The sequence below is a fragment of the Podarcis melisellensis genome, assembly GCF_964234715.1.
Source record: "Podarcis melisellensis genome assembly, chromosome: 1".
Lineage (NCBI taxonomy): Eukaryota > Metazoa > Chordata > Lepidosauria > Squamata > Lacertidae > Podarcis > Podarcis melisellensis.
The window spans coordinates 82,002,700-82,030,513 of NC_138528.1; the positions used below are offsets into that span (position 1 = coordinate 82,002,700).

General features: G+C 42.8%; 4 protein-coding genes across 4 annotated transcripts; all 4 read left to right on the plus strand.

Moving 5' to 3' along the window:
- Positions 1-6,935: 6,935 nt before the first annotated feature.
- LOC309366793 (olfactory receptor 5AR1-like) lies at positions 6,936-7,871 on the plus strand (the record flags this gene model as incomplete). Its single annotated transcript, XM_081905619.1, has 1 exon — positions 6,936-7,871. One exon carries the CDS (start codon positions 6,936-6,938, stop codon positions 7,869-7,871), a length of 936 nt encoding a protein of 311 aa, XP_081761745.1.
- A 6,124-nt stretch (positions 7,872-13,995) lies between these two features.
- Positions 13,996-14,934, plus strand: LOC309366765 (olfactory receptor 5AR1-like; the record flags this gene model as incomplete). Its single annotated transcript, XM_081905581.1, has 1 exon — positions 13,996-14,934. The coding sequence occupies one exon, from the start codon at positions 13,996-13,998 to the stop codon at positions 14,932-14,934; it is 939 nt and encodes a 312-aa protein (XP_081761707.1).
- Positions 14,935-20,139: 5,205 nt separating this feature from the next.
- Positions 20,140-21,084, plus strand: LOC309378003 (olfactory receptor 5AR1-like; the record flags this gene model as incomplete). Its single annotated transcript, XM_081925792.1, has 1 exon — positions 20,140-21,084. The coding sequence occupies one exon, from the start codon at positions 20,140-20,142 to the stop codon at positions 21,082-21,084; it is 945 nt and encodes a 314-aa protein (XP_081781918.1).
- A 5,218-nt stretch (positions 21,085-26,302) lies between these two features.
- LOC309378011 (olfactory receptor 5AR1-like) lies at positions 26,303-27,247 on the plus strand (the record flags this gene model as incomplete). Its single annotated transcript, XM_081925803.1, has 1 exon — positions 26,303-27,247. The coding sequence occupies one exon, from the start codon at positions 26,303-26,305 to the stop codon at positions 27,245-27,247; it is 945 nt and encodes a 314-aa protein (XP_081781929.1).
- Between the last annotated feature and the right edge of the window lie 567 nt (positions 27,248-27,814).

Consider the following 27,814-nt stretch of genomic DNA (forward strand, 5'->3'; position numbering starts at 1 on the left):
TGTAGCGAATGAAAATTCCTGGCTTTCCAGATGTTGCTGGATTACACTTCCCATCATCCAAGACCACTGTCCATTCTGGTGTCCAGGAACATATGGAGAGCCACTGGTTTCCATGCCTGCTCTAACAGATGCTGGAAGCTTCTGACACAGGTATGATGAAGGTGCACATGTTGGCCGGTGCATCATTCTCTGTTACTGCAAGGATTAATATAAGCTATTTGTGACAAGGGAACTATATGTATGCCATGGCTCTGATTACCCCTCTTCGGACCAGAAATGGTTGCTTTAATGCTGATTTTCTTGGTGAGGATCTGAGGATACTTAATTTGAGTCTGGTTGCCTTCTTCAGAGAATGGTTAATGTGTTGCAGTAGTGATACTTAGACAAGACAGTCACACCATTCACTGATGGACATGGAGAAGTGTTTTGACTGTGAGTGAATGCCACATTGCTTGCAGCCCATTATGTTGCTCCTTCACAGTAGGGTCCAGTAAGGGAGCCTGTGTGAGGCACCATTGCTCTTCTAGCGTTCCAACGTAGCTAATTGCCGGCACTTGCAGAAAGAGAAAGGGGTGGGACAAGGGAGGGTGAAACAATGGTGCCAAACTATACATTTTCTATGGTTCACTACTGTATATATTTATTCTGGTAATAATCTTTATCTTAAATGTGACCGGGAAGGTATGAGTACATATCCAGACCTCCTAATCGTTAATGTAAAGAGCAGTGCACTCATCTGCTGTTACAAGCAAAGCTTATTACCTCTTCTAATGAAAAAAGCCCTGTTTTGCTTAGACAGTAGGCTCTTCCTCAAAAAGTAATGGCTTAGAAAAAATATAACCAGCTAGTAATTTCTTATGGAGGTCATGCTCTTTGAACTTCAGACTGTACAAACTATACAAAATAGGGGGGGGGAATGGAAATTATTTATCATCATCATCATCAAACCTTTATTGGCATCACATACAAAATTCAGAATAAATAGGCCAGTGCAATCTCATCGCCATTTCAACAGTACAGTCATTTGTGGTTCGAGGACCCGAACCCCGCGAAGTGAAATGAAGACACAGGTACACGTGATATAAGGTTAATGGGCTAGAAAAGGCCACAACTTTACTGATTACAACAATGAAAAGGTATTGGCTTAGGCATTGGATCGCGAAACAAGTGGGTTTATTCACCAGGGGTTCATCACCTGTTGATGCTAATCCAACTATAGGCTCACCCTTGATGTCACCAAGGGTCGTGCCATGGCCTCCCGCCAAGCAGGCTTCGGACGGAATACACGACCGCCAGATTCCTTTAACGAAATACCCCTAGAAATTGAAGGCATAGGCGATGGCCACACCTACCACTTCGACACACCACAACACATTATTCCAATGCCTAACTGCCACCCGAGCTAAAGGCTCGCCGCCAATACCTTCAAAGCTGCAACCAATCCCAGACGCTTCTGCTGACACTAGCTAACCAAATGTCGTTCCCCAGATCCGATAGGTGAACACCGTCATTCCGGTACAAAGCTTGGCCACCGATCCGGATACGGTCATGATAAATGACTCGGCCATACATAAAGCGCACCCAACGGGCTACCGCCCAATTTACGAGTTTCCTGGTTCTTTCAATGGCCATACAGCTTTGCGCACCGCGCCAAACAGTTCTTTTCAAGAAGGAGGACCAGAACACCGTTGTTCTGGGACACACGGCTGCAAATGCATTCAAGTCTCTTTTTATGCTCCACAACAAGTCCACACTCCTTCTGTTAGCGAGATCATTCTCCCCCAAATGAATCACAAGGATGTCGGGAGGGCCGAACTTGGCTACTTTCTCCCACAGCAATGGCATAAGCTCCTCCCAACGCATGCCTCTTCTCGGAAACCAGGAAACTCGAACACCATGTGGAAGGCCAAGATTGTGTGCAAGGCCGCAGCTCACCGCTCGTACGCGGGCCCAATGAACTATACTGTGGCCGCATATCCACACGCTTCTCCTGAGCATAGCTGGGGGTAAAAGACAGAAAAGAAAAGGCAGATAAGTAGGGTAAAGCTGCAGGTCGCATATGAGGTAGAGGTACCACCTAGTGTCCTTTACCGGGCATGGGCCCAGCTGTGCCGACGCCGTGAGCTTAACTAGGACACCCTTACCAGCCTGATCAGTCTTGGACTGACGTATATGCACTGTCACGTTAGTATCGGACAACTGCATGTCCTCGCACAGGAGGCCGCGTGTTGAACCTTGTGCACTAACTTCAAACACCACCTCACCAACTCTAAGCGCGCCAAAAAGGCGATAGCGTATGCTGCGGAAAGAGACGTGCTTCGAACCTGGACCAGCAAATTGACCTGAGTTTTATGCGTATCTGTGATAACAACCCGTAAGAAATCGGCTTACGGCCCTCGGCCCTGTGAGGTTGTGACCTGCCCCAACCCTCAATGGGTAGAAGTGGCTACCCGGGTCATGAGCAAATGTAGCTTTTGAAAAGAAGCTGATGGCGGCTATGTGAATCTTTAACGTTTTAGGAGCGCGTCCCAGATTGAGATGGGAAAGGTACTGCAAGACATTGTCAGTGGTAGGAGGTACGTCATGTGAGAGCCCAGATAACCCAGACCTGAAACCAAGGAAATCACACCAGGCCTTCTTGTAGGACCTGAGAGTGGAGGGTGCCACGGACGCCAATACTCCCTGTATCACTTTGCGTCTCCAACGTTCCACAGGTGCTCCGGAAAGGGTTCGGGCAACAGCTGTGCTCCAGGTGCAAGCGACCGGAAGCGAGGTATCGGAGGACGAACGCCCGCAGAAGGGAGGAAACCCTCTCAGACCGAGATGACTGCCTGGCTAGAATGTTCACGACCGCCAGGTTGTCGGTCCTGAAGCACACGCAGGTGATCTCGAAAATCTTCTGTCCAGATGTGAACGGCCACCACTATTGGAAAGAACTCAAGAAAGGTGAGCTCCCGCGTGATGGCCTGACCTTGTCATGCCGTCGGCCATCGTTGTGCACACCAGCGCCCGGGGAGAGAGGCTGGCACTGCAGCATAAAGGCTGCTGGACACGCCCCCCCATGGCACCTGGTTGGACCGCCACTGGGGGGGGGCGTGAGTGCCAACCAGGTGAGCTGGAGGCAGGGGGCGATGCCCCCTGCTAGGAGCAGTGTTCGGGCTCCCACCCACAACCAATCTCCTCTCTTTCAGGGAGGAGAGTCTTTGCCAAAGGGAAGAAGAGGCGAGCAATCTATTTCATCTCCATGGGTCTCCAGGATCCTGTAGTGTACTTCGGCGACAAAAATAAATTATTTATGATGGAAAGGAATAAGTATGTTATAATGCTCATTCCAAGAAGACCCCTTCCCTACTCATCATGTTACATTGGCTCCAAATAGTATTTAAACCACAGATTTCCATGGTTGGATAGCTCACACACTTCAATGGGACCACCTTTTTGCCTTACATTCTCAAGGACCAGCTACCCTCTTTGGTGAACTGCAGACTTAGGATTGAGTGAGGGAACGGCTGGAGCCTTGCTGATATTAATGGGAAGAGCTTAACTCTCACATGGAAGGCACACATCTCTGATCCCAGACTTCAGTTCCTCTTTCTTCAGAAAAACTATACCCCCTCCCTTTTTCTCTTTACTTTTAGAGTGTGGCTCTGTGGCAAATTGCAGTACCTGCTCATCAGGCTTTGGGTAGCTTGGGATGCTCTTAAGATCAAGGAGCAACTGTACTGGGGGATTTGTTACCTATTGATATCTCTTTAATCAGGGTGTCTGAAGCAGCACCCGTATATTCTGTCTGTCATTTCACGTAATAAACATAATAAAGATTCTACTTTCTTTATTCTACATTATTCTACTTTCTTGTTGAGAATAAGATTTAAGGTAGAAAAAACATGTTCTTAATGGAAAGAAACATTGACTCCAACAACATATTGGGATCTTGTAAAGGGAAGATTTGGTTGCTGGGCATGCTTGTGGGTTCAGACGTGCGCTTCTTTACATAGGGAGCTGAACCCAGAGAAGAATATGGCTGCAGAGTGAACCAGAAGGTCCTGCCATGATGCGCTGCACCAAACCCGTTCCCTGCACCTTGCACCTGCCCTCTCCCTCTCCTAGCAACCCTCTGTGTCGGGAACGTGGGAGTGCAAAACCCATTCCACCTCAATGGCCATACTGATTTCCAAACTAACTCATCAATCTTTGGTCAAAAAGATTGGGCTTGTTTCTGAAATGTTTCGAAGCCCTTCAAAACCTCTTTGACCAGAAAAGATAATGGAAAGGGGGGGGGGGAAATGTAGGTGTCATGAACATTGACGACTCTGCAATCTCAAAGTTCCCAATTGCTGACGTGTGTGTATGTGAGGATGATGATGGAAATGTTTGCAAATGCAAGATGTTCCACTGGAAGCTCACACTTCACATTTTCAGTATGAATCAGCATGCCATATACTTGAAGAGCCTATTCTTGTGAAAGGCATAGTACAAATTTCCCCATGAGAAATAGCTTTGCACAGTTGAGTTGGCAAGATTGGGACCAGGCTGTCTTACAGGTTTATCAACAAACTTAATTTGACAGAAAATAGAGGCAAGTAATAAATAAAGATTCACATTGAATTGTGGACTGAATGGAGATGAAACACTTCTGCTTGGAACCAATTAAAGATGAAGAATGGAAAGAACGAATTCCCAAATAGCATGTTCTCAGATGATTATGTTGAGGGGTCATGGAGAGCATTTTAATGATATGGCCTTCACCCATGTGTTTCAGGGATTTGGCTTCTAGTTGATGCTAAACTAACTATAAAATGACAGATTCTATCTACAACTGTTGGTTTGGTGTTCTTGGAATGACATCCATGGTCTTCACAGGTAAGGTGAGATATGCTATGTTAACTAACCTGATAGACTCTCAGAGTGCTTGTGAATTTTTATATCTAGCAGTCAGATCTAGCAACAGCTTGGTTCTCTGGGGGCAAATCAATTACCTGGAATTTATTTTGGCTTTTTCCTTGACAAAAGACTTTTTTTATTCTCTGTATGTGATGCAGCCTGCTAGTTGCCTGTGACTGTAAGCAGCAGCAGATCATGGAGATCTGTAGAAATGCAGGTGGCAGTCTTTCTGCATTGACTTGTTGTAGAAAACATAGTCATGTGCGGCTGAAGGATAGCTTACATACTGCATAACAAATATGAAATATTGGGCAAGAGGTTTTATAGAAAAATATTCCTGTTAGCTTACACAGTTCCAAAGGAGAGAATATGTCCCTCCATAGTTGTTGCCTTTGGGAGGAAGGGAATGTATGTGAGCTTTTTCACATAGGTTTTGGAGCATGTACTCCCCTTTCCCAAGAGCAGGAATCACCTTGGTAGGCAGACAAAAAATCTTTAGAGTCATAGACTCTTACATATTGAAAGGGCATGATGGTGTAAAATAGGAACACCATCCAAAGCAGGTTCTTTCACACCTCAGGCTGCTGTAAATAAGTGAACAGCACTGAAAATCAAAATTCCGCTTCATGAAGACCAGATAGTACCAGACAGCTAAAGCAAGTTGCTCAAGATGCCTAAGTAGCTGGACCTTGGTGTGAAAGATTTTCCCATATTGGTAGAATGTAGATCTGTATTGAAAATAAATTACCACTCACTCCCTCCAAGAGGTGGACGGGGTTTGTGACACCATGCAAGACTTAGTTCAGTGATGGTCAAACTTGGCCTCCAGCTGTTTTGGGACTACAATTCCCATCATCTCAGACCACTGGTCCTGTTAGCTAGGGATGATGGGAGTTGTAGTCCCAAAACAGCTGGAGGGCCAAGTTTAGCCATCACTGGCTTAGTTCCATTAATTATTTTGTTTTTGTGGGAGTGTGGAGTCAAAAGTCAAAGTTCATTTTCAGAGGTTTGTGACATAATCCAGTTCCATAAAATGAATGGAATGTTGCCAATAATATCAACAGATAGTGCAAAAATCTATGCTTGTAGTTTGTGAGGCTAATTCATTCCTACAGTGTTCTCCTATGAGATATTGTTGCCATAATTGTGGTTGATTCATTTTAACGTAGTGTGGTAGTCATCCAGCTGCAGGCATTCTTTTGGGTTTCATTACAGAGCAATATGCAGTAAAATAAAATTATACTATTATGAACAAGTTCAGTTTTGTAGGATTCATTGATCACCCAGGGCTTCAGGTCCCCCACTTCATTTATAAGACTTTCCAACATTTCTGGTAATCTATGTTGCCATACTAGTGCTGAGTGTTGATTCTTTGGCCTAGTCTTATTCAAGTATATGAGGAGCAGAGAGTGGAGATGGACTCCTAGACTACAGGCTCCTCTGCTACATCCCATTACTGTATCACCACCCCTTGCATGCTGGAGGCAAATATCTGCAGTGAGGAGTCTTCTGTATGCATGTAGTCCCCATATATGATTTGAACTTTGCACAATCAGTGTTCTAAATGATGCAAGCAGCCCACACACAAAGAACAGATTTCTTCCTGGAAATCTTTCTCCTCCAATGTGTGGAAGGCAATAAAACAAGGCAACACAACACTGAATTATTTCATAGGTTCATGGTCAAGCTTTAAAAAAGCACATGATCAAGGACGGCCGTTTGGTACATACACATTTGTAGCTCTCAGCAACGTCATTTCTCATGACACATTTGAATACTGTTGCTCACATCAGAGAGAGTACCAGGATGTATTCAATCAACACACATGATCTTTTTGTTTTCCCTGACCCTGAAACACCATTTCTATAAGGTGTCATTTGTCTGTACTTGACAATTGCAATGGAATGGTTGTGTTCCTCTTTCAAGACTTAAACATGTGGTTTCCTGAAGCTTTTGATGGTGATGGACATAGCACTCAGTGTAATATTGGATCTAATACTATTTTATCACTGTTCTATTTTTATTTGCAGAAGATAGCACACCTTAGTAAAATGTCAGAAGGAAACTTCACTGCAATGACTGAATTTGTTTTGCTGGGATTCACAGATAACCAGAATCTGCAGGTTCTTCTCTTTGCTGTGTTCTTACTGATTTACTTGGTGATCTTGGTGGGCAACCTTGGCATGATAACATTAATCACAATTGACTCCCGGCTCCACACTCCCATGTATTTTTTCCTGAGCAACCTATCAATCTTAGATATTGGTTACTCCACTGTCATTGCTCCCAGGACACTGATGACCTTCATAGCAGAAAGCAAAACTATTTCCTTCACTGGCTGTGCCCTGCAATTTTTCTTCTTCTGCATTGCTGTATCCTGTGAGTGCTGCCTGCTGGGTGTGATGGCATATGACCGCTTCATTGCTATCTGCAACCCACTGTTGTATACTGCTCTCATGTCCAAAAAGCTCTGTTATTTGCTTGTGGCTGGTTCCTATCTAACAGGTTGTGTCAATGCAGCGGTCCAGACATCATTTATATTTACTTTGTCCTTTTGTAGATCCAACATCATCAACCATTTCTTCTGTGATGTGGTCCCTATTCTAAGGCTCTCCTGTTCAGATACAAGAGTCATTGATATGATTCATTTTAGCTTCTCAACAGCAATTGTATCCATAACTATCCTGGCCATTCTTGTCTCTTACACATACATCCTAGTTGCCATCCTTCGGATCAGCTCAGCCGAGGGCAGACGTAAAGCCTTCTCCACCTGTGCCTCCCACCTTACAGCTGTCACCATTTTCTATGGCACAGTTGCTTTCATGTACTTACGGCCCAGTTCAAAATATTCCATGGAACAGGACAAAATCATCTCTGTGTTTTACACCCTTGCAATACCTATGCTGAATCCACTCATCTACAGCCTGAGAAACAAGGAGGTAAAAGAGGCTTTCAAAAGGATGGTTGGGGAAAAGATTATCTCTTAAAGACATTAACGTTCAAAACAATAAATCCAATCCTACAGCTTACTTCATCCTTTATTACAAAGTCCTTATTACTATTATTTCCTTCCCAGTGAGTCAGATCCAGGCTAAAGCTACACTTCTATTCTTAATTTGAGTAGTTCACACTAAACTCCACAGGATTTATTTCTCAGCAGGCACTTATTGTATTGTTCTGTACATTAATTTATATCAAGTCCCATTGAAATGTGTGTGAGTTCTAAGAGATAGGTATGGATCATTAACATTTTTGATCGAGTGCATAAACTATGGTGGTCACGCCCAGTACGGAGACTGAAGAGAGTATTCCCATCTCTCTCCCCAAAATAGGCTACCCTCGCACATCTTATCACAATGTTTAGAAGTTATTATTCATTGGCTTTCCCCCCACTGCTGTCTCGTGTCATAATGCCTGGGGGTGATGGAATTATATGTGCACATATACATGAATAAATGAATGGAATAGGTTTACATGGAACTCTCTGTCATTTACTCATAATGTGGTATTAGAGTGGCCTGGCTTGGCCTTTAATGGTGGCCTTTAATGATGTTCATCTCTTTAGCATTGCTGGATGAACACTTTTACTGTTATGTTTTATTCCATGTTATGAATTTTAAATGTTTAATGAGCTGTTTGTCTTCTAGTATGGTGTAAGTCACTTTTTCAGAAGTTTTGTAAAAGGCAATGAACATATATTATTAATAATAAATACATACATACATTTTAGCAACCAAAAAATTGAATCCTTTGTTCCCATGTCTATTTAGGTACACACATAGCCTCTTTACTTTAGTTTTTCAGCTCATTTAATTAAGCCATTTCTATTTGGCTCGGCGGGCGGTTAGTGAACATTCAGTGAACACTCACTCGAAACATTTTTGAGGTTCAGTCATTTGATGTTACATCATCTGTCACATGAGGGGGTGAACAGCATGACCATTATCTATTTGCATGTATTAATAACAGGACTTTTTTTCACCTGGAATTTACTGGAACTCAGTTCTGGCACCTCAGGTGAATAAGGGGGTCTCATTTTGAGTTCCAAAAGAGTTCCTATTTTTCTAGAAAAATAGCACTGATTAATAATGTAGATCTTTAAAAAGCCATTCACCATATACAATGGGCTCATTCCTCAGCAAGGCATTATTCAGAGGTGGAGCCTATGCCCGCACTGCCCAGGGCAGGCGCACTCCCGAGGGTGGCGGGATATGGAGGGTGCCCTTCCAGGCATAGGACAGCTGCTCGGGTGCACAGGGCAGCGCACACATGCCCTGCAGCCGGGGACGGAGTGAGCCGCCCATGTGGCCAGAGCGAGACATTTGGTGTGCTGCATGCCCACGACTGCCAAATGTCACCCCCCCCCCCTCAGCGAAGACACCCGGGGCAATTCAACCCCACTGCACCTCCCTTCCTCCGCCCCTGGCATTATTGCCATATATTTGGCATGTGTCCATTTACAGGTTCACATGGTGCCACTAAGAAATAACGTATCTCCAACCCTCTCTGCCTGGTAGTGCCTCATTGATGCTGAATAGCTGGATGTAGAAAAGACTCAGAAGGAGCTTGAGGAAATAAAAAGTTATTCACTGCTTACCCAAAACTTGAAAGAGAGGTAGCCAACTCTATGGAATGGTGATCTACAACCTGTGTGCCACAGTAGAAAAGGCCCTGTCTTGTGTCTCAACTAATCAGGTTTATGAACATGGTGAGGCAGATTAGTATAGCCTATTATTTTGAGCACAAAGTCAGAAGAAACCTTTGAAAAGAGGCTATCAAGCAGATTTCCTTCCATCCGCCCATTCAACAACACCTGCTGTGAAAGCTATGCACTTTAGCTCTCTGCAAGGAATGTTGTTATTTCTTAACGTGTACTCAAATAGTAACATAAATTGCTTTGCAATCTTTCATTTTTGGCAAAGGCAGGTGTACACTAAGACATTGCAAACCTGATTGTGTGTCAGTGTGGTGTAGTGGTTAAGAGTGGTAGATTCGTAATCTGGTGAACCGGGTTCGCATGCCCGCTCCTCCACATGCAGCTGCTGAGTGACCTTGGGCTAGTCACACTTCTCTGAAGTCTCTCAGCCCCACTCACCTCACAGAGTGTTTGTTGTGGGGGAGGAAAGGAAAGGAGAATGTTAGCCATTTTGAGACTCCTTCGGGTAGTGATAAAGCTGGATATCAAATCCAAACTCTTCTTCTTCTGTGTACTTAGAAGTAAGGCCCATTGAATTCAGCTGGACTTATTCCCAGGGAATAGATTTAAGATTGTTCATTTGAATTTTATTACTGCTCCTCAGTTCAAGTCCTAGTCTCTTTATCAAAATGGATACAGTAAAACTGCCTCAGGTTATAAACGCTTCAGGTTACAAACTCTGCTAACCTGGAAGAGTTACCTTGAGTTGAGAACTTTGCCCCAGGATGACAACAGAAATTGTGTGCTGGCAGCGCAGCGGCAGCAAGAGGCCCCATTAGCGAAAGCACGCCTCTAGTTAAGAAGAGTTTCAGGTTAAGAACAGACCTCCAGAACGAATTAAGTTTGTAACTAGAGGTACCACTATAGAACCATCTAGATTTGACTGCCCATTTTTCACCACTATAGATATTCACTTTTAAATTTAAATTTAAATTTGTTTCCCTGCCCCATGACATTTTCTGGACATACATAGTACCTACTCAATGCCTGAGTGAGGGCAATTAGCATAACAACTTTATGCTGAACTGTGAGATTCTAATTCCATGTATTCAGGAGTGACCTGCACTGTTAATGTAGCAGCTCAGCCCTACCAAGTGAGCTGTTCTGGATGGCTCTAACAACCAGCATGTTGCAAGCACCTTTCGGTCCTGCAGGTCACAATGACTTTGTTGGTATTGTTAACTGGTGTTAATAGCTTTGGGAATGTGCAACAAACTAACTCTAAAACAGTGGTTCTCAACCTATGGGCTCCCAGATGTTGTTGGACTACAACTCCCATCATCCCTGAGCTCTGGCCTTGCTAGCTGGGGTGATGAGAGTTGTAGTTCAACAACATCTGTGGGAACATGGGTTGAGAAAGGCTTCTCTAAAACAAGATAGAGGAAAGTAACTAGTGAAGATTCCTACTGAATTGTGGGTTGAATGGAGAGGGGCAACTTCTGTTAGAAACTAATTAAAGATGAATAGTAGAAAGTAAAAGAAATTCCCAGGCTGTATGTCCTCGGGTGATTATGCAGAGATGTCATACAGAGTATTTTAATTTATGCCTTTGAGGAATTTGGTCACTAGGTGGTAGCAAAACAACTATAAAATGAGCATTTCTCTCTACATCCCTTATTCTAGGGCTCTAGGATCGACATTGATAATCTTCACAAGTAAGGCTTCTTAGAATACATTTCCTAGCCAGATATAATCCAAAATTCCTGTTAATCTCCCCACTAGCAGTCAAATTTATCAACAGTGCATTTCTCTGGAAGCAAATTTATAATCTAAGCATTGAGGGGAGGGTGTTCTTGCTTGGGTACAGTATCCCTTTTGCACCGATCCAGCAAACAGGTTAATGTGCAAATGAAGGACGTCATCATACTGCAGAGGAAGTAGTTCTTTATCTACTGCAGCTACCTCACAACTATAGAATTAGCCATTCTATCAATATGCCTAACTTTGGGGCTTTAGGAATGACATCTGTCCTCTTCACAGGTAACACTCCTAACCTGATTTATTCTCAGAGTGCTTAGGATATTTTATTTTTGGCAGCCAGATGATATCTATGCACAGTTCCACTCTCCGCAAGCAAGGGATTTTTTTGGAATTTAGCTTGGTTTCTTTTCACAAAAGCTGGGAAGGTTGACTTCTGATGATGCTGCACTAGATCTTTCTTGCAAGTTATGTGTGATTGTAGTAAGAAATTCAGAAATGGAGATTTAAAATCACCAGATAAGCAGTTTATTTGCTTAATGTTTTTTTATCTGGTACTGCAGCTGGATTCAACCAAAAAGGGGGGAAACTCAGATTGAAATTGAGAGCCACATTTGCATATCTGCACATTGAAGGGAGCGAGTTAACACTCAGTTACAATATTTTTGCATTCTCTCTTTATGACCTCCATCCAACAGACATGTTTATGAGCAAATGGAAGATAACTTGCCTGCTGAAGGGCAATTTGCATTGTACCTTGGTTCTCGAAAAGAATCCATTTGACTCCTGGAACCATTCAAAAACCACAGCATAGCTTCCGATTGGCTGCAGGAGCATCCTGCAGCCAATTGGAAGCCGCGAAAGCTGTGCTGGATGTTCAGCTTCCAAAAATCATTCGAAAATCGGAACACTCACTTATGGGTTTTGATTGTTTAGAAGCCAATTTGTTCGGGAGCCGAGGCGTTTGAGATCCAAGGTATGACGGTACTTCATTATTTTCCACAGCAGCCTCACAAATGAATATGGGGAACACCAGGGCAAACAGCATACTTTAGAACATCAACCCAATTCTGCCTTGTTTTTAGATTCCATTGACCCAAGTTGCAGCAAAATTTGATAGTGCATTCTTTTTTTAAAAGGGGAAAGGTGGGGAAAAGATGCAGGAACCTTAACTTAAGGGGGATTGAGGAGGTTTGCTGCAGTGACATAGCAAGAAGTGGCCAGCATTTGAAGGATGTTTTAAAAATAAAAAATGGGTATTAGACACATCAAATGGTGCTGGTTTTGGTGAGTAAGTGGTGGCACTGGTCACTAGTCGGAGCCAATGGCCAGCACAAGAGCTTTCTACAAAACCTGAATGAAGGCTGAAAGAGGCCATGTGTTTGAGAACCAAACCTCTCCTGGCAATTTGACACAAGCAGACTGCACAGTGATGGGAAGAATCCCAATTTACATACAGGGCCCTTGGGGCAAGAGCCAGAGAAGAATTCAGGAGCACTCATATCTTCTTTTTGACAAACATTAGGAGTTTCTGAAGCTTATATCTGAGGTGTTTAGATTGGAGGAGGAAACATTAAGCATCTCATTGACAATTCTCTCCAGCGGCAAAGTGTGTGGAGGGCCACGGGGATGGCTGCCCTGGGTGCAAAATTGTTAGAGGTGCAAAATTTCAACACCCTGTGCTGCCTCAGTACTGCTGTGCACTTCTGTCACTGGGCTCCCTTGAAAATGGCTCCCCCATGTGAAAAAGGAAGTGACCTCTCCAGACAATGGAACAACTCTTCTTTTCTTAGCTATGTGGCTGTGCGAGGTTTGAGGGAAATGCAAGGAAGAATAAGGACGGCCTATTACAAAAATGATACCATGTGTACATTGATCTGGGAAGCTTGGACCGTGATGGAGATGATGCAGGAAGGGCGGGTAAAGGGTATGAGAGCCCACTGTATGTGGTGGCAATGTAAAATTATTAAGAAAGCCTGGGAAGTGGTATATAAAGATTTGAAGAAAATGTTGAAAATGACTTTTGTTTAAAAAAAATGAAGCTAAGATCCTGGAAGGTACAGGACTTAATAGATTTATCATGCAAAAGACTTTGTTCCTGCATCTGAGAACAGACAGCAGGGCAAGACGAGCCCATTCCTATAGAAGGAAGAAGCCAAACCAAAGAAGATGAAAGAGATTGGCAAAACAAACTAATAAACTATAACTGGACAGAGCAGACAATTTCTCTTTCCCCCCCTTTCCTTAAAAAAGGGATACGTGTATAAATAAGTATAGAAAATGGAACCAGGAGGGGGAGTTGAAGGGAAGTCAATTAAGATGTATGATTTTGATTGTGATGTTTTTTATGATTGGGTTTTTTTCTTTTTGTTATTATAAAATAAAGAAAAGAAAAAAAGAAAATGGCTTCCCCATATGAAAAAGAAAGTGACCTCTCCAGACAATGGAACGACTCTTCTTTTCTTATCTCTGTGGCTGTGATCTCCTGAGTGACACAGATGCTGTTAGGCAGTTAATGTGCATGCATACTCTATCCATTTCCCTTTCTCCACAACCCCCTTCCCCATGTGGCCACAGGTACTGGCAACCCATTCTACATCACTGTTCCTTGCCACTTAAATGTAGGGTCTCCGGAAACTACTTTTGGTTGTGGAGCTAATACTATTTCAACTTTTTTCTCATATTTCTATTTACACAGGAGAATACAACTTGTGACAATGTCAGAAGGAAATCTTACCACAATTACTGAATTTGTTTTGCTTGGATTCACAGATAACAAGAGTCTGCAGTTTATTCTCTTCATATTGTTCTTACTGATTTACTTGTTGACCCTGGTGGGGAACATCGGCATGGTAACATTAATCAGGATTGACTCCCGCCTCCATACTCCCATGTATTTTTTCCTCAGCAGCCTGTCACTCTTGGATATTGGTTACTCCAGTGTCATCGCCCCAAGGACATTGATTAACTTTATAGTAGAAAGCAAAACTATTTCCTTCACTGGCTGTGCCCTGCAGTTCTTCTTCTTCTGCATTGCTGTATCCTGTGAGTGCTGCCTGCTGGGTGTGATGGCGTATGACCGCTTCATTGCTATTTGCAACCCATTGCTGTATACTGCTATCATGTCCAGAAAGCTGTGTTATTTGCTTGTGGCTGGCTCCTATCTAACAGGTTGTGTGAATGCAGTGGTCCACACTTCCCTTATATTTAATTTGTCCTTTTGTCGTTCCAACATCATCAACCACTTCTTCTGTGATGTGCCACCGATCCTAAAGCTGTCCTGCTCGGACACAACAGTCATTGATATTTTTCATTTCGCCTTCTCGGCAGCACTTATATTGGTAACTATATTGGCCATTTCCATCTCTTACACATACATACTTATTGCCATCCTTCGGATCAGCTCAGCTGAGGGCAGACGAAAAGCCTTCTCCACCTGTGCCTCCCACCTTACGGCTGTCACCATATTCTATGCAACAGGAGCTTTCATGTATGTCCGGCCCAATTCAAAATATTCAGTGGAGCAAGACAAAATCATCTCTGTCTTTTACACCCTTGCGATACCTATGTTGAATCCAGTCATCTACAGTCTGAGAAACAAGGAGGTAAAAGAGGCTTTCAAAAGGCTGGTTGGAGGAAAGGTGGTCTCTAGGTAAATTCCTACTGAATTGTGAGCTGAATGGAGAGGGGCAACGTCTGTTAGAAACTAATTAAAGATGAATAGTAGAAAGTAAAAGAAATTCCCAGGCTGTATGTCCTCAGGTGAGATGTCATACAGAGTATTTTAATTTATGCCTTTGAGGAATTTGGTCACTAGGTGGTGGCAAAACAACTATAAAATGAGCATTTCTCTCTACATCCCTTATTCTAGGGTTCTAGGATCGACACTGATCATCTTCACAAGTAAGGTTTCTTATAATACATTTCCTAGCCAGATATAATCCAAAATTCCTGTTAACTGTTAGGATATAGTTCCATTTCACCTTAAAAGGGTCAGGCATGATTGTTGTGTATCACATGCCTGTTTACTCCAAGCACTGTCTGCTGGGAACTTCTGTTGTACATAGCTTTTGTATTCTGGCTGTTTTTCCTGGACACGGAGGCAAGCTGTCATGTTTTTCCTTTGTTCTGAACTACATTGAATAAAGCTGTAAATATGCTCTCCTGTCTCCATCTTTCATTACGGTGACTCTGCTCAAAGGGTGTGCACGGGTCTTGGAATGTCTCTGAGGCTCGTGTCGCTAATTGACTGATGCTGTGCCACGGGAGACTGGTGATCGTCCGGAGACAACTGGGGGCCTGCCTGATGCCTCCGTCTCCTTGGCAGTATCCCAACAATAGGTTTCGGGCCCAGATTCACGGCGCTTACAGGAAAGTAAAACTGCTGATGCCTGCTGAGATCCTGGCCACAATAGCAAGAGAGGTATGTGGGAAAGCGAGGCTTTTCTGTGCTGTGGAAGCAAGCTATGTCTGATTTACAACGTGCTAAAGATAAGGAGCCCTTGAAGGGAATAAGGCTCACGGCTGAAGTAAAGAGCTGGGATGGATCTTTTACAAGCCTCCGTTGGGGCTCTGTGCCCAAAGCTTAATGTCCACAATTATCAGACCTGGGCAAGGTACTGTGAGGGCCAGATGAGAAGGCTTGGTCTGTTGCACACTGTTTCTGAGGACCCCCCTGTGCCTCTGACAGACGAATGGGTGGCACAAGATTCAAGATTCAAGGGAGTGATTTTGCTCTCAGTAGTTCCTGAAGAGTTAATCACCCTGGCTGGCAAGGCCAGCTCGCATGAGATGTGGGAAGGGCTTCTGGCCTGTCATCCCTGACAAGAGGCTGGGTCTGTGTTGCTTTACTTCAAAAAGCTGCACAGGAAGCATTTGGAGCCAGGGGAAGACCTTGGAGCCCACATTTTGCATTTGCAGCATCTCAGACAGGAATTGACTCATAGACGGTTGATCCGAAAGGCAAAGTGTCTAGCAGACAGGCTTCCAAACCCTATCAGCTAGTCCATGCAGACCTGGTCGGTCCACTTGCGCCCTCTTTGGGTGGAGCAAGGTACTTCATGGTTTTAATTGATTCTTTTTCCAGGTACATTCATGTGTTTATGCTCCAGCAGAAGTCAGAAGCGTTCCCTAAGTTCAAGGCGTTCTGTGCTTGGTTGGAGAATGCTCACAATAAACGCATTGGCTGTTTATTTTCTGATCAAGACGGTGAATTCACTTCTCATCAGTTTGAGGCTTTCCTGACTGAGAAAGGAATCCAGCACGACCTCTCAAGTCCTAGATCTCCATGGGAGAATGGACTTTGCGAGCAGGTGAACCAGACTTTGCTGCAAGGCCTAAAAACCTTGTTGCATGATGCCAGTCTCCCTGAGAAATATTGGGCTAAAGCTCTATTGTGTTTCATTTATTCCTATAACAGGAGACTGTCATCACCTATTGGTTGTACTCTCTATGAGAATATGTTAGGTAAGAAACCTTACGTCAAGCATATGAGAATCTTTGGTTTTGACATGTGGGTACACACCCCACAGAGCAGCAAGCTTGGGAAGCGTGGGGCACATGGTTTGTTCATGGGGTACAGAAAAGGTGCATACAGGATTTTCATGACTGACTCTCAGTCCATTAGGTTCACAAAAGTTCATAAATCCAATCCTATAAATTCATTCACTATTGCAGAGTGCATATCATCATCATCATTATGGGCAACAAATGGTGACCAACAACATAGGATGCTATTCCTATGACACTGCTCTGATTAGCAATCCTCAGACTTGCAACAATTATAGTTCAGACATTTTGGGGTGTGGGATGGAGAGAGGTGGATACTTGGTCAGAGTCTGGGCACCAGCTTCAGTGGGTAAGTAATATGATGAGGCAACACTATCACACCAATCAATGATCTACCTGCTGCAGTGTCTGGACTTGAATAAATGTCGCATTACCTGCAACAGACAGTGTCAATGGTCCTCTTATATTCCAGATAACGGTCAACCCATGTTGACCACTCAAACTCCATTGAACAGGGAGCCGCAACCAATCCTCACTTTCACGTCAGTGTGTGATGAGCATGTTTTCAAAAGCATGTGGTTCTCACTTTACATTTTGAGTATTACTCAGCAAACTGTGCACGCCCAAGAGCTCACCCTTTTAAAAACCATACTACTACAGTGGAGTGCACTGCTTGTTCCATGTGTGCAGGATCCATTTCCTTTATTGCAATTGGGTCTGGGGGAAAGCTGCCTTGCTCACTTTTATTGACCTTTCCTTTTCCTTTGATACCATTGATGGTGATATCTAGTGACTTCTAGATTAGATTAACACAATGAACTATATATGAGGCTGCCCTTGAAGATGACTTAGAAACTTGAATTGGCTCAAAATGCAGAAGCCAGGCTACTGGCTGGGGATTGATTGAGATAACATAGAAGCCCTGTTTCAAAAAAAAAGTTACATTGGTTTGTTTCCAGGCCCAATTCAAGGGGCTCATGTTACTTTTTAGCCCCCAAATATCTGAACATTAGCATCCTACTGACCTTCTTGGGTGTTGAAATCAGCAGAGGAGGCTCTATTGGCAGTTCCACCTCCCTAAAAATGTCAAGTGACAGTGACCCAGGAGAGATAAATTTCTTTGGCAGCCCCTAAGTTGTGGAATTCCTTCCCCACAGAGATGCATCTGTTTTCATTACGCCCAACCTTCAGTGAAAACTGAAGATGCACATCTTAACATGTGCTTTCAGGGCAAACCCTCTTCCGGTTACTGTAATCTCTTTGAACTGTTTCAAATTCTGGTTTTTAGATTGTAAGCCCCTTTCAGTCCTGCTGGTCCCAATGACCTTGTTGGTATTGGTAACTGGTGTCATTGTTAATAGCTTTGGGAATATGCAACAAACTGACAGTACTCTAAAACAAAATGGAGGAAAGTAACTAGTGAAGATTCCTACTGAATTGTGGGCTGAATGGAGAGGGGAAACTTCTGTTAGAAACTAATTAAAGATGAATATTAGAAAGTAAAAGAAATTCCCAGGCTGTATGTCCTTGGGTGATTATGCAGAGAGTATTTTAATTTATGCCCTTCGGGAAATTGGTTTCTAGGTGATACCCAAACAACTATAAAATGAGCATTTTTCTGAACATGCCTTATTCTGGGACTCTAGGATCAACATTGATCATCTTCACAAGTAAGGTTCCGTATGATACATTTCCTAGCCAGATATACTCACAAAGTTCTTGTCAATTCTCCCTCCACCAGCAGCAGTCAAATTTATCAACAGTGCATTTCTCTGGAAGCAAATTTATTATCTGGAACTTATTTGGGCTGCCTGTTCATTTATTTGGGTTTGTGGGTTGGCACACTTTATGATGCTGCATGAAATCTCTTCTGCATGTTACCTGTGATCAAAAAGTATCTCCAGAAATGCAGATACAAATTGATTGGCTAAGAAGTTTATTTCTCTAGTGTTTTCATTGGGCTTCACAGATACCTTCCACCCATACAGGGTAAAAAAAAGATCAAATTTAAGAGCCACACAGGAGGAAAGCTGTCTTCCATTTGCTCATAAACATGTCTGTTGAACTGAGGTGATAAAGAGAGAATGCAAAAATACTGTAACTGAGTGGTTTCTTAAATTCAATTTGATTTTTCCCCTTTTTGGCTGAATCCAACTGCAGTGCCAGATAAAAAAAAATTAAGCAAATAAATTGCTTATCTGATGTTTTTAAATTTCCATTTCTGAATTTCTTATTACAATCACACACAACTTGCAGGAAAGATCTCATGCAGCATCATAACCTTCTATGAAACTAAGCCAAAATAAATTCCATATTTATTTTATTTTATTTTTTGCTCCCAGAGAATTGAGCTGTTCATAGATATCATCTGGCTGTCAAAAATAGAATATCCCAAACTCTCTGAGAATAAATCAAGCTAGGAGGTTGACCTGGACAGATGTCATTCCTAAAGCCCCAAAGTAAGGTTTATTGATAGAATGGCTAATGCAGAAGAAAAAGAATGAATTCCTCTGTAGTATGTTGGTGTCCTTCATTTGCACATAAACCTGTAACGAAGCAAGAACACCCTCCCCTCAATGCATAGATAATGAGGTGTGTCTCTTAAATTCAGTCTGATTTTTTTTCCTGTGGGTTGAAGCTGGCAACCATGCAAGATGAAAATAATAAACCAAACCATTGCTCAGGCAAATACTGCATGTACAAATGAAGGGCACCTTATGTACTCCAGAGCAAAATACTATTCTTTTAGACATCAGCCTCTCAAATTAATGGGAAGATACACTGTCTGCAGGAATCCCAATTTACAAAAGCCGGAGAAGAATTCAGGAGTGCTCATATCTTCTTTTTGACAAGCATTAGGAGTTTCTGAAGCTTACATCTAGGATGTTTTGATCGAAGGAGGAAAACTTAAGCATCTCGTTGACATTCCTCTCCAGTGGCATAGTGTGTGGAGGGCCACAGGGGCAGTTGCCCTGGGTGCAAAATTGTTAGAGGTGCAAAATATCATCACCGTGTGCTGCTTCAATACAGCTGTACACTTCCATCACTTGCTCCCTTGAAAATGGCTTCCCCATGTGAAAAAGGAAGTGACCTCTCCCAACAATGGACTGACTCTTCTTTTCTTATCACTATGGCTGTGATCTTCTGAGTGATGCAGATGCTGTCGCTAAATGTGCATGCATACTCTGTCCATTTCCATTTCTCTCCTCCCCCCCCCATCCCCATGTGGCCCCGGGTACTGGCAACTCATGCTACACCACCGTTCCTTGCCATGTAAATGTTAGTGTGGAGTTAATACTATTTCAGCTTTTCTCTCATATTTTTATTTACACAGGAGAATACAACTTGTGACAATGTCAGAAGGAAACTTCACCACAATTACTGAATTTATTTTGCTGGGATTCACAGATAATCAGAGTCTGCAGTTTATTCTCTTCATATTATTCTTACTGATTTACTTGTTGATTCTGTTGGGGAACATCGGCATGGTAACATTAATCAGGATTGACTCCCGCCTCCATACTCCCATGTATTTTTTCCTCAGCAACCTGTCACTCTTGGATATTGGTTACTCCAGTGTCATTGCTCCCAGGACACTGATGACCTTTGTGGCAGAAAGCAAAACTATTTCCTTCACTGGCTGTGCCCTGCAGTTCTTCTTCTTCTGCATTGCTGTATCCTGTGAGTGCTGCCTGCTGGGTGTGATGGCATATGACCGCTTCATTGCTATCTGCAACCCACTGCTGTATACTGCTATCATGTCTAGAAAACTCTGTAATTTGCTTGTGGTTGGCTCCTATTTAACAGGTTGTGTGAATGCAATTGTCCAGACTTCCATTATATTTAATTTGTCCTTTTGTAGTTCCAACATCATCAACCACTTCTTCTGTGATGTGCCCCCTATCCTAAAGCTGTCCTGCTCGGACACAACAGTCATTGATATTATTCATTTCATCTTCGCAACAGCAATTGTATTGGTAACGATATTAGCCATTTCCATCTCTTACACATACATTCTTGTTGCCATCCTTCGGATCAACTCAGCTGAGGGCAGACGAAAAGCCTTCTCCACCTGTGCCTCCCACCTTACAGCTGTCACCATATTCTATGCAACAGGAGCTTTCATGTATGTCCGGCCCACTTCAAAATATTCCATAGAGCAAGACAAAATCATCTCTGTCTTTTACACCCTTTTGATACCTATGTTGAATCCACTCATCTACAGTCTGAGAAACAAGGAGGTAAAAGAGGCTTTCAAAAGGCTGGTTGGAGGAAAGGTGTTCTCTCAGAGATATTAATTTTCATAATAATAAATACAATCCTATATCTTACTTCATTCTATTTGCAGAGTTGTGATTATTGTTGTTGTTGCTGCTTTCACCATCATTATGGGCAACAAATGACGACCAACATATCTTATAGGATTCTATTCCTATGACCCTGCCCTGATTAACAATTCTAAGACTGGCAACCATCATAATAATGTTTGGGGGGGGGGCTGGAGCATGGGATATTTAATCAGAGTCTAGGCTTCACCTTCAATGGGTAAGTAATTTGCTGAGGCAACTATAACACACCAGTCAATGATCTACATGGTGCAGTGCTTAGCCTTGAATAAATGTCACATTTACTACAACAGACAGTGCCAATTCTCTTATGTTTCAGATAAGGGTCAACTCATGTTAACCACTCAAATTCCATTGAACAGGGAGCCGCAACCAATCCTCACTTTCATTTCAGTGTGTGATGAGCATGTTTTCAAAATAATAATAATAATAATAATAATAATAATAATAATAATAATAAATTTTATATATATCCCGCCCTCCTCAGCCGAAGCTGGGCTCAGGGCGGCTAACAACAATCAAAATAGTACAACATTCTAAAAACATTCATTATAAAATTAATTAAAATCAAATTAAAATCAAATTAATGGCAACCATCAAGCAAAATTCTGTGCAGATTGCCAGAGGAGGGGGTCAGGCTGCGCCCTGACCAAAGGCCTGGTGGAACAGCTCTGTCTTGCAGGCCCTGCAGAAAGATGTCAGGTCCCGCAGGGCCCTTGTCTCTTGTGACAGAGCGTTCCACCAGATTGGAGCCGCAGACGAGAAAGCCCTGGCTCTAGTTGAGGGCAGCCTAACCTCTCTGTGGCCTGGGATCTTTAGGATGTTTTTATTTGCAGACCGTAAATTTCTCTGTGGGACATACCAGGAGAGGCGGTCCCGTAGGTACGAGGGTCCTAGGTCGTATAGGGCTTTAAAGGTTAAAACCAGCACCTTAAACCTGATCCTGTATTCCACCGGGAGCCAGTGCAGCTGGTATAGTACCGGAAGAATATGATCTCGCAGCGAAGACCCCATAAGGAGTCTCGCCGCGGCATTCTGCACCCGCTGGAGTTTCTGGGTCAGTCTCAAGGGCAGCCCCACGTAGAGTGAGTTACAATAATCCAGTCTGGAGATGACCGTCACGTGGATCACAGTGGCTAGGTCAGGGCGAGAGAGATAAGGATGTGGTTCTCACTTTACATTTTGAGTATTACTCAGCAAACTGTGCACTCCCAAGAGCTCACCCTTTTAAAAACCATACTACTACAGAGGAGTGCACTGCTTGTTCCATGTGTGCAGGATCAGTTTCCTTTATTGCAATGTAGTCAAGCTGTTGAATAAGTGTGGCCAACCACTTTCCCTCTTGAACTTTTCCCATCTTGCCTTCTTGAAGCTAGCTGTTGGGGATTGACTGGGTGGGCCCAGGACTTCAATCATGCTTCACTGAGAGAGGGGAGAGTGTCACCTTCTTTGAAAGAGGCTGTGGGGCATCCTTAAGAAGACCTCCCTGGACCTGCAATTGCTGAATAACTACTGCCCAATAGCTAATATCCCCTTGGCAGGCAAGGTGCTCCAAAGCGTGCTGCCAGTCTTGCTTCAGGCATGCTTGAAGGATCCATTTCACCCTGTCATGACATTTGTTGGAAGAGAGTTGGTGGGGGAACATATGCTCCAACATTTCTACAATGAAAATAAGGATGACCTGAGGAAAAGCAGACATTCTGGGTTCATATTAGAAACTTGGACTGCTTCTCTAAATCCGGGATCATCGAAAGAAAACAGTGATGCTTGGAGGGTCTGTGGGAAAGCTGCCTTGCTCACTTTTCTTGACCTTTCCTCAGCCTTTGATACCATTGATGGTGATATCTAGTGACTTCTAGATTGTTGTTGTGGTTGTTTAGCCGTTTAGTCGTGTCCGACTTTTCGTGACCCCATGGAACAGAGCACGCCAGGCACTCCTGGATCACTGCCTTGCCGCGATGAAGGGGCTTGAATAACTCAGAGAAGCTATGAACTATGCCGAGCAGAGCACCCAAGATGGACAGGTCATAGTGGAGAGTTTTGACCAAATGTGATCCACCTGGAGCAGGAACCGGCAAGCCACTCCAGTATCCCTGCCAAGAAAACTCCATGGACAAAGACAACAGACTTCTAGATTAGATTAATGCAATGAACTATATACGAGGCTGCCCTTGAAGATGACTTAGAAACTTGAATTGGCTCAAAATGCAGAAGCCAGGCTACTGGCTGGGGATTGATTGAGATAACATAGAAAAAAGTTTCCAAAAAAAATTACATTGGTTTGTTTCCAGGCCCAATTCAAGGGGCTCGTGTTACTTTTTAGCCCCCAAATATCTGAACATCAGCATCCTACAGACCTTCTTGGGTGTTGAAATCAGCAGAGGAGGCTCTATTGGCAGTTCCACCTCCCTAAAAATGTCAAGTGACAGTGACCCAGGAGAGAGCAATTTCTGTGGCAGCCCCTAAGTTGTGAAATCCCCTCCTCACAGAGATGCGTCTGTCTTCATCACTCACAGCTTTCAGTGAAAACTGAAGATGTGCTTCTTCACATCTTAACATCTGCTTTCAGGGCAAACCCTCTTCTGGTTACTGTAATCTGTTTGAAATGTTTCGAATTCTGGTTTTTAGATTGTAAGCCCCTTTCAGTCCTGCTGGTCCCAATGACTTTGTTGGTATTGGTAACTGGTGTTATTGTTAATAGCTTTGGGAATATGCAACAAACTGACAGTACTCTAAAACAAAATAGAGGAAAGTAACTAGTGAAGATTCCTACTGAACTGTAGGCTGAATGGAGAGGGGAAACTTCTGTTAGAAACTAATTAAAGATGAATAGAAGAAAGTAAAAGAAATTCCCAGGCTGTATGTCCTCAGGTGATTATGAAGAGATGTCATACAGAGTATTTTAATTCATGTGTTTCAAGAATCTGGTTTCTAGGTGATACCCAAACAACTATAAAATGAGCATTTTTCTGAACATGCCTTATTCTGGGACTCAAGGATCGACATTGATCATCTTCACAAGTAAGGTTCCTTTTGATACATTTCCTAGCCAGGTATACTCACCAAGTTCTTGTGAATTTTACCACAGCAGTCAAATTTATCAGTAGGGCATTTCTCTGGAAGCAAATTTAATGTCTGGAACTTATTTGGGCTTCCTGTTCATTTACTTGGGTTTGTGGGTTGGCACACTTTATGATGCTGCATGAAATCTCTCCTGCATGATGCCTGTGATTGTAAACGTATCTCCAGGAATGCAGGTTCTAATTGATTAGCTAAGAAGCTTATTTCTCTATGTTTTTCATTGGGCTTCATAGTCAGCTTCGACCCATACAGGGGGGAAAAAGAGTAAATTTAATAGCCACAGCATATTACATGTGCTTACAATATCTCTGCTTCCTAAAAGTGCATATCCATTTTCTGGAGATCCTTCGAATGCTGACCACATCTTGCTATGCCACTGCAACAAGGGAGACCCCCATCTAGCCTCCTCCATTCCCCCCTAAGTTAAGGTTACCCCATCCTTTCCTATTGTTTGCCCTTTAAAACAAGAATGCACTATTCAAATCTTGCTCTGCCTGCAACTTGGGTCAACAGAATCCAAAAGCAAGGCTGAATTGAGTTTATGTTCTGCAGTATGCTATTCCCCCTGGTTTCCCCCATATTCATTTCTGAGGCTACTGTGGCAAATAAATAAGTAAATTTCCCTGCAGGAGGAAAGCTGTCTTCCCTTTGCTCATAAACATGTCTGTTGGACTGAGGTGATAAAGAGAGGATGCAAAAATACTGTAACGGAGTGTTAACTCGCTCCCTTCAATGCCCAGATATGGCAATGTATTTCTTAAATTCAATTTGATTTTCCCCCTTTTTGGTTGACTCCAATGGCAGTGCCCGATAAAAAACATTAAGCAATTAAACTGCTTATCTGGTGATTTTAAATTTCCATTTCTGAATTTCTTATTACAATCACACACAACTTGCAGGAAAGACCTTATGCAGCAGTATAAGAAGTCAACCTCTCCAACTTCAATGAAACTAAGCCAAAATAAATTCCAGATTTTTTTGCTTCCAGAGTATTGAGCTCTTCATAGATATCATCTTGCTGTCAAAAATGAAATATCTCAAACACTCTGAGAATAAATCAAACTAGAAGTCTGACCTGTGAAGAGGACAGATGTCATTCCTAAAGCCCCAAAGTAAGGTTAATTGATAGAATGGCTAATTTTATAGTTGTGAGGGTGCTGCAGAAGATAAAAAATGAATTCGTCTGCAGTATGTTGGTGTCCTTCATTTGCACATAAACATGTTTGCTGGATCAGTGCAAAAGAGATAGAATTCAGCGATACTGTAACGAAGCAAGAACACCCTCCCCTCAATGCTTAGTTAATGAGGTATGTCTCTTAAATTCAGTCTGATTTTTTTTCCTGTGGGTTGAAGCTGGCAACCATGTCAGGTGAAATTAATAAACCCAACAATTGCTTGGGCAAATATTGTATGTAAAATGAAGGGCACCTTATGTATTCCAGAGCAAAATACTTCATTCTTTGAGACATCCGCCTCTCAAATTAATGGGAAGATACACTTTCTGCAGGAATCCCAGTTTACATACAGGGCCCTTGGGGCAAGAGCCAGAGAAGAATTCAGGAATGCCCATATCTTCTTTTTGACAAGCATTAGGAGTTTTTGAAGCTTATATCTAGGATGTTTTGATCAGAGGAGGAAAACCTGAGCATCTCGTTGACATTCCTCTCCAGTGGCATACTGTGTGGAGGGCCACAGGGGCAGTTGCCCTGGGTGCAAAATTGTTAGAGGTGCAAAATGTCATCACCCTGTACTGCCTCAATAAAGCTGTGCACTTCTGTTGCTGGGCTCCCTTGAAAATGGCTTCCCCATGTGAAAAAGGAAGTGACCTCTCCCAACAATGGAATGACTCTTCTTTTCTTATCTCTGTGGCTGTGATCTCCTGAGTGATGCAGATGCTGTCAAGCAGCTGAATGTGCATGCATACTCTGTCCATTTCCATTTCTCTCCCCCCCCATCCCCATGTGGCCCCGGGTACTGGCAACTCATGCTACACCACTGTTCCTTGAAACTTAAATGTTATTGTGGAGCTAATACTATTTCAACTTTTTTCTCATATTTTTATTTACACAGGAGAATACAATTTGTGGCAATGTCAGAAGGAAACTTCACCACAGCTACTGAATTTATTTTGCTGGGATTCACAGATAATAAGAGTTTGCAGTTTATTCTCTTCATATTGTTCTTACTGATTTACATGTTGATCCTGGTGGGGAACATTGGCATGGTAACATTAATCAAGATTGACTCCCACCTCCATACTCCCATGTATTTTTTCCTCAGCAACCTGTCACTCTTGGATATTGGTTACTCCAGTGTCATTGCCCCAAGGACATTGATTAACTTTATAGTAAAAAGCAAAACTATTTCCTTCACTGGCTGTGCCCTGCAGTTCTTCTTCTTCTGCATTGCTGTATCCTGTGAGTGCTGCCTGCTGGGTGTGATGGCATACGATCGCTTTATTGCAATCTGCAACCCACTGCTGTATACAGCTATCATGTCCAGAAAACTCTGTAATCTACTTGTGGCTGGTTCCTATTTAACAGGTTGTGTGAATGCAATGGTCCAGACTTCCATTATATTTAATTTGTCCTTTTGTAGTTCCAACATCATCAACCACTTCTTCTGTGATGTGCCCCCGATCCTAAAGCTGTCCTGCTCGGACACAACAGTTATTGATATTATTCATTTCATCTTCTCAACAGCAATTGTATTGGTAACGATATTAGCCATTTCCATCTCTTACACATACATTCTTGTTGCCATCCTTCGGATCAGCTCAGCTGAGGGCAGACGAAAAGCCTTCTCCACCTGTGCCTCCCACCTTACGGCTGTCACCATATTCTATGCAACAGGAGCTTTCATGTATGTCCGGCCCAATTCAAAATATTCCATAGAGCAAGACAAAATCATCTCTGTCTTTTACACCCTTGCGATACCTATGTTGAATCCAGTCATCTACAGTCTGAGAAACAAGGAGGTAAAAGAGGCTTTCAAAAGGCTGGTTGGAGGAAAGGTGTTCTCTCAGAGATATTAATTTTCATAATAATAAATACAATCCTATATCTTACTTCATTCCTTAATGCAGGGTTGTTGTTGTTGTTGTTGTTGTTGTTGTTGTCGTCGTCGTCGTCAACATTACGGGCAACAAATGACGACCAATATACCTTATAGGATTCTATTCCCATGACACTGCCCTAATTAAGAATTCACAGACTGGCAACCATCATAATAGTTTTTTGGGGTGGGGTGGAGAGTGGGATACTTGTTCAGAATCTGGGTTCCACCTTCAGTGGGTAAATAATATTCTGAGGCAACATTAACACACCAATCAATTATCTACATGGTGCAGTGCTTAACCTTGAATAAATGTCACATTTACTACAACAGACAGTGTCAATGATCCTCTTATATTTCAGATAAGGATCAACCCATGTTGATCAATCAAATTCCATTGAACAGGGAGCCACAACCAATCCTCACTTTAATGTCAGTGTGTGATAAGCATGTTTTCAAAAGCATGTTGTTCCCACTCCCCATTTTGAGTATTACTCAGCAAACTGTGCACGCCCAAGAGCTCACCTTTTTAAAAACCATACTACTA